Raw genomic sequence first — 12,175 nt, 5'->3', positions numbered from 1 at the left:
GTCTTATAGGAGATGGTCACGTCATTGCCTGGCACTTTTTGGTGGTACAGACTCAATGAGCCAAAGGACCTCTTCTGTACAGTGTGATTTTATGATTCAATTTGTGGATGATGCATATCTTAATACAGATAAATTGGTTTAATTCCTGCTAAATGAGAGCTGTGTTAGTCTAGTGTATCTTCAAACTATTGAAAAGTTTGCGGTTTTTGCTCATTCACTTGCAGGAGGTGACAGTGCAGCAGTTTCGAGCTCTTCTGGAACATAGTGTCACAGAACATAATACTCTATGTGGTCACTGTCCCAGCTTCTCTCTGGTGAATGGTATGGAGGCAGAGCCCACGCTTCTCATGAGCTGTCAGGTATGTGTGAGAGTTTACAATACAACTTTGCTATAGTGATGTGACAGTTCCTCAGCTTTAGGGGAAAAATCAGTTTTCAGCATGTGTTCCATCACAGCAGGAGTACTGTCTCACCTTTATCTGGTTCTGCTATTTGGCACTTTTTATTAACTTGTTTAGTTACTTTATTTATTGCATTGACATTGATTTTTGTTTTGTTCAGTAGATCATTTCTTTTTTCATATGTTTTGTTTAAATTCATGTTTACATTGTGCCAAACCAGATCTCAGGCAGTTGCTGCAGGTTTCTTGCTGAAAGGGAATGAGAGGTAGACAAGCAGGAGGCTGGAAGAACACAAGGCCAGGCAGGATCAGGAGGTGGAAAAGTCGATGTTTTGGGTGTAACTCTCCTTCAGGACTGGAAGTGGCTGTAAGGGAAGCTGCAGATAAAGGGGTTTGGAGGGGAGCAGAGTGGTGAAGTGGGGATAGGTGAAGATCGATACACAGTACAACTTGGTTGGTCAATGACGGGAATGAATCCGGTAGTTGGCTGAGGGGAGTGGAGTGGAGGTGAGGTGAGGGGAGGGGTCAGGAAGGGAAGGGAGGGTGTTTGAAGTTGGAGAATTTAATGATGAGTCCTCTCAGTTTGTAGGCTGCCCAGGTGGAAGATGAGGTTTTGTTCTTCTAATTTGCAATTTGGTTCATTGTGACAATGGAGGAGGCCAAAGAAGGTCTTGTTGGAAAGGAAGTGAGAAGGGGAATTAAAATGGGCGGTGATTGGGAGTTCCAGTCGGCCCCTGTGGGCCCAGCTAAGATACTCGGCGAGCCATTCCCTAAGTTTATGTTTGGTCACCCTGATGTAGAGAAGACCACATTGGGAGCACCTGATGCGATAAACTAGGTTAGAAGAGAGACAGGTGAACCTCTGTCTCATCTGGAAGGACTGTTTGGGGCCCTGAATGGAAGTGAGGGGGCTGATATGCTGGTTGCAGGAAAGGTACCTGGGGATTCAGAGGGATTGGTGAGGAGAATGGCGCAAACCAAGGACTGGCGAAGGGAATTGAAGGAAGTGGGAGAGGATATAGCTCGGGCCTTAACAGATATCTTTACAGCATCCTTGAACACAGATGAAGTCCCAGAGAACTGTAGAATTGCAAATGTTGATGCCTTGTTTAAGAAGGGTAGCGGGAATGATCCAGGTAATTATAGATTGTGAGCCTGACATCAGTGGTAGGGGAGCTGCTGGAGAAGATACTGAAGGGTAGGATCTGTTCCTATTTGGGGGAAAATACGGCCTTATCCATGATAGGCACGTGGTTTTGTGGAGGGAAGATCATGTCTTACCATAGAATTCTTTGAGGAAGTGACAAAGTTGATTGATGAGGGAAGGGCTGTCATATACATGGACTTCAGTAAGGCATTTGTAAAGGTTCCCATGGTAGGCTGTTGGAGAAAGTGAAGTTGCATAGGGTCCAGGATGTACCAGTTAGGTGGTTAAAGAACTGGCTGGGTGATAGTAGACAGACAATAGTAGTGGAAGGCAAAATGGAGACCTGTGACCAGTGGTGATCCACAGGGATCCATGCTGGTACCACTGTGGTTTATGATATACCTTCCTCCAGGTCATTTATGTATGGTTGATCTGATCAGCAAGTTTGCAGATGACCCTGCAGTTGGTGGAGGAGCAGACAGTGAAGGGGACTGCCAGAGAATGCAGCAAAATATAGATAGACTGGAGAGTTGGGCAGAGAAATAGCAGATGCGGTTCAATCCAGGCAAATGTGATGTGATGCATTTAGAAGATCTAGTTCTGGGGCGAACTATACAGTAAATGGAAAAGCCCAAGGGAAAATTGATGTCGAGAGAGATCTGGGTGTTCAGGTCAATTGTACCCTGTAGGTGGCAACGCAGGTCGGTAGCATGGTCACAAAGGCGTACGGCATGCTTTCCTTCATCAGACGTGGTATTAAGTACAATAGTTGGCAGGTCATGTTACAGTTGTATAGGACTTTGGTTCGGCCACATGTAGAAAACTGCGAACAGTTCTGGTCACCACATAACAAAAAGGATGTGGATGCTTTGGAGAGGGTGCAGAGGACGTTCACCAGGATGTTGCCTGGTATGGAGGGTGTTAGCTATGAAAAGAGGTTGAATAGATTAGAATAACTTTCATTAGAAAGATGGATGTTAAAGGGGGACCTGATTGAGGCCTACAAAATCATGAGAGGTATAGACAGGGTGGATAACAAGAAGCTTTTTCTCAGAATGGGAGACTTAATTACTCAGGGTCATGACTTCAAGGTAAGAGGGGGGAAAAGTTTAAGGGAAATATGCGTGGAAAGTTCTTTATGCAGAGGGTCGTGGGTGCCTGGCAGACCTTGCCAGTGGGTGTGGTAGAGGCTGGCACAGTAGCATCATTTAAGATATATCTAGACAGATACATGAATGGGCAGGGAGCAGATAGATACAAATCCTTAGAAAATAGGTGATAGCTTTAGAAAGAGGATCTGGATTCGTGTAGGCTTGGAGGGCCAAAGGGCCTGTTCCTGTGCTGTAATTTTCTTTATTCTTTGGTCCTTGCAGAAGGCAGAGAGAGGTGGGATGGGGAAGATGTTCCTGGTGGTGGGGTTTAGTTGTCTGAGTGCTTTCTGGAGGGCTGGCTCCAATAAAATGGAAAGTGTTGGTAACATTCAATACATCTAGCATATGTGCAGAGAAAAATAGATCATAGGCACTCTTAGAACTAATGCAGATTGTCATCCTGAAGTGTTTTTTTTCTCTCCACAGTCGTTGTCTGGCCTTCTAGGTATTTCCAGCATTTTCTATTTGTATTTCAGATTTTCAGCATTTATTGTACTTTATCCTGTATGTTCCATACTGGACATTTGAAAGTGTGGTTCATTAAAAATTATAATGAAAACATACTAACCACTCAATTCAAAGTGTAATGTTTCTGTGACTATCTACTTGTTTGGATAAAAGTAACATGTTATTATAGGCAAATCAGTTGGTGCTGATTTATTAGCTGTATCTGCAACTCCCCCTATCCCCACTTACAGTCCTGAAGAAGGGTTATACCCCAAACATTGACGTCTCCACCCTTCTATTCTGCCTGGCTTACTGTGCTCTTCCAGTCTCCTGCTTGTCTATTCACTAGAAGTTTTGATCTTCTTAAACACTGAAGTAAAATCAGGAGTCATATCTGTTGAATATACCCGTTACTTCAAGATATTCTCCTTTTTATATGTAGGGTTGTTATCTGTGAGCACAAAGTCTTTGGTTGCTGCTGTCTGAAGATCCTGTGCAGTATAATTGAAGGATACAGGAGGTTGCATAATATGAAGGACTAGGATGTGTGTAATTGTCAGATGTGGTTGTAAATTGTGTGATAATGAAACCTGAATTTTCAATGGGTTTTACAAGTGGAGGCATACAGGACAAATACCAAGTTTTGCTAAACCTATACAAAACCATTGAATGCTGATGTGACGAAGTGTAGTGTCACCTTGGTGAAGCTACAAAACAGGACAATGTGCATGCCAAACATTGTAAGCAGCATGCAATAAACTGCCCTACATGATCCCATAACCAACTCGGACCTAAGCTCTTACAGTCCTGCCATGTCAGTTGTGAATGGTGATAGACAAGTAAGCAACTCACTGAAGGGGAACTCCCCAAATATATCCTCACTGTCAATGAGGGGAGTGCCCAGTAGATCAGTGCAAAAGATAAGGCTGAAGTATATTCATCCATTTTCCTGGAAGACCAGTGAATGATTCATCTCCATCTCTAGACGTCCCCATCATCACCGATTCAAGTCTTCGGTCAATTTGTTTCCCTCCACGTGATATCAAAGAATGGCTGAAGGTACCGGAAGTTGCAAAAACAATAGGTCCTGACATCTTTCTGGCAATAGTACTGAAGACTTGTGTTACAGAGCTTGCCACTCCTCTAGCTAAGCTGTTCCAGATAGCTACAAAATTAGCAACTGTGCAAAAATGTGGATTCTGTCCATAAAAAGCAGGACAACTCAAATCCTGCTCAATTAGCACCCTCTGTCTGTTCTCAATCATCAGCAAAGTGATGAATGGGGTGCTATCAAGCTGATCCTGCTCGGCAATAGCCTGCTCACTACTGCTCAGTTTGGGTTCCATCAGGGTCCAAGCAGCTTCAGACCTCATTACAGCATTGCTTCAAAGAAGGACAAACGCTAAATATACGAAAGAGAGTGACTGCTCTTGAAATCAAGGCTGCATTTGACCAAGTATTGGCATCAAGCAGTCCTAGAAAAGCTTGAGTTAATGGGAATGAGAAGAAAATTCTCCATGAGCTAGGCCAAAGATAGATGATTGTGGATATTGGAGGCCAGTCATCTCTGCAAGAGTTCCTAGGGCCCAATCCTCTTCAGCTGCTTCAGCAATGGCCTTCCCTCCATTATAAGGTTAGAAGTGGGGATGCTTGCTGGTGTTTGCACAAGCCTTTGTTTTGCAATTCATTCAGGTGATGTGGGTGTCACTGGCTGGGTCAACATTTATTGCCCATCCCTAATTGCCATTGAGAAGCCAGTGGTATGCTGCAGTCCATGTGGTGTAGGAACACCCACACTGCTGTTAGTGAGGGAGTTCTAGGATTTTATCTCCGTGATTGTGAATGAATGGCGATGCAGTTCCAAGTCAGGATGGTGAATTCCCAAATCAATTTAGCAGAAATATGCAGTTCTCTTTTGTATAACTTCAGAGAAGTGACACAAGTAAACATTGTTTAATATCAGAATATTATATAAAATACTTCCTGAATGTCTTCAAATCTAACCCTTTTGCATGTATTTTGTGTACTAACTTATTGTAATTTGTATTAAAGCAGTTTCTTTCTCTTTCAGGCTTGTGATTATCTGTCAGTTATCCTGTAATTACCCAGACTCTTCCTGGGTCTCTTCCAACAAATCGAAAAATTCAGTTTCTCAGGGTTTAAATCGGCTGAATAAGAATAATCTGTGCTTTGTTATGCTACACCTTGTGCGTTCTGTATTCTACCAGTAATGTAATAAAGGGTTTGTTTTTGTATTTACCACAAATAAGAGGTTTTTGGGGTTTTACTTGGTGAGAGTCTTCAATTTATAAAAAAAAAAGATTTTAAAAAAAGGATTAGGAAGAAATTAGCTCTCCCTTTGTCAGCATAGGCTGCAATCATACGGAAATAATCTTGATCCTGTATGAATAGTAAGGTGGGGAGAGTAATATTTAAAGCAGTGGGTAATGGTCACTGACCTGCTATTGAATTAAGGTGTCTTAAGCAGCAGAGCCCTACAGACTGAACTATTATGTGCCTGAATTGTACAAGTTCTTGGGCTGGAACGTAATTTATAACTTAGTTCTAAAGTATTAAACCATTTGGCATAATTTCAAGATAGTAGAATTAAAAGGAATACGGAGGAACCTCAATTATCCAAACGAGATAGGTGGGCAGTATTTTGTTTGGATAATTATCAGTGTCGCTGAACTCAGTGTCGCGATAGAAAGTCTCACTGCCTCTCACGTGCGTTTACTTTCCCTACCATTTTTTTCATGACCGGCTTGGTGAAGTGATGGGTGTAAAGCGCTTTACTTTTCCAAAGGGCTGTGTAACTCACCCTTACGTAAAAGTATCCAGTCACAGCCTCCTATTGCTCAGTAATTTAAAATTCTCTGAAGAGAAATGGATGCACCTTTTTGAAGTAAATTCCTTGTGGAGTGATTTCACATTGACAGTTCTCCACTCCCTTTGGCACAATTCCTATCCAAAGATTTGTGGTCTTTTGATAAATTCATACCCAACTTCTTCCAGTATTGGGTTCCAATTGATTATCCACATTCAGAGTAATTTTGTTTCCATCTGAGTGGAACCCCCCCCCCCCCCCCCCGACAGTTGCTGGTTCTGCAATTTCATTTCCAATGTGATGGGGAAGTCCGAACTTGTGTTAGATCTCATATTCTCATTTGAAAATCTGAGTTGCGGGGTGGCTTCCAATGATCTTCATTGTGATTTACCGCTTAGTCCCAGCACAGCAAAAAAGGTACACAAAGCTTCAGAATGTCTTAACTTATACACTTTAAACTTAGAACAGCTTGATTAATTGTTTCTCTAATATTATTTAATGTGAATTGTTCTTTTCTATGTAAGTAATTGCAGCTGCACATTATTTCTCATTTAAGTAACCTTGATCATACAGAGTTATTAATGTTCTATGTGCGGAGATGATATGAAACACATACCTTTCCACATGATTGAACGATTACCAGCCATGTTGAGCATTAGCCATGGAAGGCATTGGTCATTTGTGCTGCTCACTCATGGACAGCCCTAATGATCCTGCCTTTGATCGCTTCCTTAAGCGAAACAAGTCCTTGTGAGACACGACTGGTTACATCCTGCCAATTGTCTACCTACCCATTGTCTCTACTTTCTATCACCTGCCACTTAAACAATTTCCGAGCCATGTCAGGAATTTGCCCTCAATTCTATTGGCTTCTACCTACTTAAGTGGACTTTGTCAAATGCCTTCTGGAAGTCCATGTAATCAACATCTATGGACATTATTCCCTGACAGCTCCCTTAGTCCCCTCTGCAATGAATTTGTCAGGCACGACCTACCTGTCATGTGGCGCTCTCTGATTAACTCAACAATGTTTGAGGTGCTCACTTATCCCATCCTTGATTATAGACTCCAACAAATTCCCTGCCATAGGGGCTGAGCTCCATGCTCTGCAATTCCCGAGTTTTCCGGGTTCTCCACTCTTAAAAAGCGCAACTGACACGTGCAACAATCCAATCCGGAGGGACGACTCCTGTATCCCGGGAATTCTGAACGATTACAGTTAGGGCTTCTATGAGGCGCTTGTCTCCTTGTTTTAACACCCGCCGATGGAAACTGCCAAATCCCAGGCATTTGTCACCCTTTGATTCCAGTCATTTCCTCATTATCGATGTTTTACTCACCTTCATTTTATTCGGTTGCTTTTCCCGATCCATTTTTCATTTCATCGGGATTTCTGGCAAGCTATCCTCCTTTTCTACTGAAAATACCGAGGCAAAAGTAATGATGCAACATCTCTGCCATTTCCCCGGAGTCACTAACAATGCCCCACCTTCTCTTGACCACCCGCTTTCCCTTTAGGCCAGCGGAACAAATCTTCTTGATTTTGATGTCCCTGGAAATATTCCATTCAAAATTCCTTTTGGTAGCTCTTTTACACTGCTTTGTGTCTTTCCCGCTCTCTGTAACTTTCCCAATCAGCAGGATCTATGCTGAGATTTTTGTCAATGACTGTTTTCTTCTGTGAAGCCGAGCTTTCCCTCTCAGCGGGATCAACTGGTTTTCTATTGTCTTCAATGTTTCCTTAAACATTCTCCAGTCTTCTTCAGTTCTTTGAGCCATCAGCAGATTTTCCCACCTTATTGTGGACGGTCTCGGTCTCATCTCGTTCAAGGCGGCTTTACCGAACTCTCCAACTCCAGCAGCAGATGCATGCTTTGTACTTTCAAACACCGCCTTGAACTGGGTCGCGTTATCATCGCTGTATGATAAGTGGCCACGCACGACTAGCTCACTCATTAAATCCAACTCATTACTCATTACTAAATCCAGGAGGCATTCAGGACATAATGCAGTAAGAAACAGTCCTGGCAATACACCAGACATGCACTACCTTTCTGACAAATGCTTGACTACATCTCTAAATCTCTGTGCACATTAAAATCCCTCAGGAGTAGTACTCTGGCTTTGTTACATATTACCTAGTTTTCTGCATTTTTACCATCCAGGACTCAGAGCTACTACCAGGCGGTCTGTACGTAACACCTATTACTATTTTAGGACTTTGACTATTCCTCAGTTGCACCCACACGGTCTCCACTGAATGTGTTCCCTTCATTATGTCCTCCCTCATCATTGAAAGAATTTTGTTTCTAATCACGGAGGCCACTCCACCATCTCTGCCATTTTCCATATCCGTCTGACATCGATCAGGGAAGTGTGATCATCGAAAGTGAGGCATCACTTGACAAAAACCACTGTTTGTGCTCTTCAATAAAACACTTGCTGCTCTGGTGTTCCTGGTGCGTTTGCTCCAATCTCAAGCAGTAATGGTGTGTTTGTGTATTGGGGGAAGAAGGTGAACAATGAAATTGGGCGAGAAAAAGTGAGACAGAGAGACGGAGAGGGAGTGAGGAGTTAAAAGGACATTGCTTGATCAATGGGAGGGTGAGAGTGCGAAGCTGTGAACAGCCTCTGGTGGCTGCAAAAGCCTACTGCACCTGGTGTTCCCAGGCGGTCTCCCATCCAAGTACTAACCAGGCCTGAGTCTGCTTAGTTTCCGACATCAGGCGTTTTCAGACTAGTATGGCCGTAGGCACTTACACCCTGCATTTACGGTTCCTTAAAGGCACGCAGTGCTGCATTTACAACAACTTTTTGCCATCAATCAAACTGCACCAAAGCATTTCTCTTTCCTTTGCCTTTCTATTCTCCCATTTCCATCTTTAGCTCCTCTACTTCACCCTTCCACGCACACACAGATGTTTATTCCACAACAGGATCAACTCTTTCACACTCACTCCACTCCATTTCATGCCCATCCAAGCTGCTTTACAAATAAACTCCTTTACAAATTATAACCACAGCAACATACACACACCACAACGCTGTTTAGCCCCTACAACCTCTGCCTCCATTCAATCACATCATGGCTCAGCTCTCACCCAACTTCATATGCAAGCCTCTGGCCATAAGACCATAAGTCATAGGAGTGGAAGTATGGCCATTCAGCCCATCGAGTCCACTCCGCCATTCAATCATGGCTGATGGGCATTTCAACTCCACTTACCCACATTCTCCCCGTAGCCCTTAATTCCTCGAGACATCAGGAATCTCAATCTCTGCCTTGAAGACACTTAGCGGCCCGGCCTCCACTGCACTCTGCGGCAATGAATTCCACAGGCCCACCACTCTCTGGCTGAAGAAATGTCTCCGCATTTCTGTTCTGAATTTACCCACTCTAATTTTAAGGCTGTGTCCACGGTCCATGTCTCCCGCCTAATGGAAACAATTTCCTAGTGTCCACCCTTTCCAAGCCATGTATTATCTTGAAAGTTTCTTTTATGTCTCCCCTCAAACTCCAATGAATACAATCCCAGGATCCTCAGCCATTCCTCGTATGTTAGACCAACCATTCCGGGGATCATCCGTGTGAATCTCCGCTGGACACGTTCCAGTGCTAGTATGTCCTTCCTGAGGTGTGGGGACCAAAACTAGACACAGTACTCCAAATGGGACCTAACCAGAGCTTTATAAAGTCTCAGTAGCACAACGGTGCTTTTATATTCCAACCCTCTTGAGATAAGTGACAATATTGCATTCGCTTTCTTAATCACGGACTCAACCTGCATGTTTACCTTTAGAGAATCCTCGACTAGCACTCCCAGATCCCTTTGTACTTTGGCTTTATGAATTTTCTCACCGTTTAGAAAGTAGCCTATGCTTTTATTCTTTTTGCCAAAGTGCAAGACCTCACACTTGCTCACGTTGAATTCCATCAGCCATTTCCTGGACCACTCTCCCAAACTGTCTAGATCCTTCTGTAGCCTCCCCACTTCCTCAGTACTACGTGCCTGTCCACCTAACTTCGTATCATCGGCAAACTTCACGAGTGCTCCCAGTCCCTTCATTCAGATCATTAATATATAACGTGAACAGCTGCGGCCCCAACACTGAACCCTGCGGGACACCGCTTGTCGCCGGCTGCCATTCCGAAAAAGAACTTTTTATCCCAACTCTCTGCCTTCTGTCAGACAGCCAATCCTCAATCCATACCAGTAGCTCACCTCGATCACCATGGGCCCTCACCTTGCTCAGCAGCCTCCCGTGTGGCACCTTATCAAAGGCCTTTTGGAAGTCTAGATAGACCACATCCACTGGGTTTCCCTCGTCTCACCTACTTGTCACCTCTTCAAAGAATTCCAACAGTTTTGTCAGACATGACCTCCCCTTACTAAATCCATGTTGACTTGTTCTAATCAGAATCAGCTCTTCCAAGAATTTAGAAACCTCATCCTGAATGATGGATTCTAGAATTTGAGGTTAGGCTAATTGGGTTATAATTTTCCATCTTTTGTCTTGATCCTTTCTTGAACAAGGGGGTTACAACGGCAGTCTACCAATCATCCGAACTTTCCCTGACTCCAGTGACTTTTGAAAGATCTCAACCAATGCCTCTGCTGTTTCCTCAGCCACCTCTCTTAGAAGTCAAGGGTGTATCCCATCAGGGCCAGGAGATTCATCAGTTTTAAGACCTTGGTACCTTTGCTTCACAAACATTTATCTCCCTCACATTTCAATTTAACAACTCATCCAGCATCCACTGCGCTTTGTCAGAAAACGCTTACTAAAACCCACCATCCTATGTGTGTGCACGACGGCTTCCTCACATCTCTACGCAACCCTCCGGCCCTAAGTCTCACGCTATGTCCCTTCATTCTACAATCCCTAACCAGTAGAAATAGTTTATCGTTCTCTACCTTTTTTCCTATTCATGTCTACAAGACTTTCATCATACCCCCCATTAACATTCTCAATTCTACAGACCACAGGCTGAAATGATATGATCTCTCCTTCCATCTTGACCATGCAAGTCCAGGTATCATTCTTGTAAATCAGTATTCTACTCCTTTCAGAAGGTGTGCTGCCCAGATCCGCTCACAGTACTCCAAGTGGGGTCTATCTAACCAGGGTTCTGTAGAACTGCAGCATAACTTCGGCATCCTTCTACTCCAGTCCTCTACTTGGAAAGGACAGCAATCTGTTTGCTTTCTGGATTATTTTCTGTACGTGTCTGTGACATTTTAAAGATGTATGCACCTGAACCCCCAAGTCTCCTTGGACATGCGCTTCATACCATCCAGAAAAATACCTTGATCTGTCCCTTCTTGATCCAAAAATGGATAGCCTCACTATTGCTTTCATTCAAATGCTTTTGCCACAGTTTTGCTCATTGACTTAATCTATCAATATCCCCTTGCAATTTTATGCTGTCATCTACACAGTCTACAATGCAGCCTAACTTTGTGTCATCCACAAATTATGATATATGACTTTCTGTGCCATTATCCATTTCCTTAATAAATAACATCAATACTTGAGGCCCTAACACAAGTCCTTGAGAGACAGAACTGGTTACATCCTGCCAATTGACTACCTACCCATTGTCTCTACTTTCTATCACCTACCATTTAATTTCCTCGCTGTGTCAGGAATTTACCCTCAATTCTCTTGGCTTCTACCTACTTAAGTGGACTTTGTCAAATGCCTTCTGGAAAAATGTAAACAACATCTATGGACATTGTTCCCTGACAGCTTCCTTAGTCCCCTCTGCAATGAATTTTATATCTTTGATATAAAATTTATCAATGATATCTTTCTTTGCACAAATAGAAGAATGACTACAAAATGTAACTAGCTGGAAAGTACTTGGGGTACCCAAAGGTCATTAAGGTGCTAATATAATTACAAGACTATCTTCCTGTACTTCCACAGTGTTGCTGGGTCCCCATACCCTTTAATCTTCAAACCATTAAATTCCAGTTCAAAAGAATTTAAAGGTTGCAATAATAGATTTCATACCTGAGCCTACCAAAGCTACAAAAGAGGAGTACTTCAAATGAATTATTTTTACATAGCTGCCATTTCGAGGAATTACATAATGCCAAAATGTTCCTTACTGTTCCTTTTGTGCTAGTAAGATCAGCGTTTTATGCCGACTCAGTGACTTACTGGGCCATTTCAGAGGATTCAGGGGTAGGCCAAAC

General features: G+C 43.1%; 1 protein-coding gene and 1 pseudogene across 3 annotated transcripts in view; one reads left to right on the top strand and one right to left on the bottom strand.

Moving 5' to 3' along the window:
- The window catches only part of rpain (RPA interacting protein), a 30,020-nt gene that overhangs the window by 17,478 nt on the left and 367 nt on the right, over positions 1-12,175 (top strand). The window contains exons 6-7 of one of the 3 annotated variants that reach the window (XM_060847987.1): positions 225-359; positions 5,217-5,400. In XM_060847987.1, the coding sequence (XP_060703970.1) occupies positions 225-359; positions 5,217-5,246 (165 nt within the window). In that variant the 3' untranslated portion in view covers positions 5,247-5,400. Of the gene's footprint in view, positions 1-224; positions 360-3,124; positions 3,228-5,216; positions 5,401-12,175 lie in introns of those variants that run through there. The other 2 variants (XM_060847985.1, XM_060847988.1) reach the window with 2 other exon arrangements.
- Positions 8,618-8,726, bottom strand: LOC132830674 (5S ribosomal RNA; annotated as a pseudogene).

The sequence above is a fragment of the Hemiscyllium ocellatum genome, chromosome 31 (assembly GCF_020745735.1).
Source record: "Hemiscyllium ocellatum isolate sHemOce1 chromosome 31, sHemOce1.pat.X.cur, whole genome shotgun sequence".
Lineage (NCBI taxonomy): Eukaryota > Metazoa > Chordata > Chondrichthyes > Orectolobiformes > Hemiscylliidae > Hemiscyllium > Hemiscyllium ocellatum.
The sequence above is the reverse complement of the archived record's forward strand: the minus strand, read 5'-3'. Positions and strand labels throughout refer to the sequence as shown.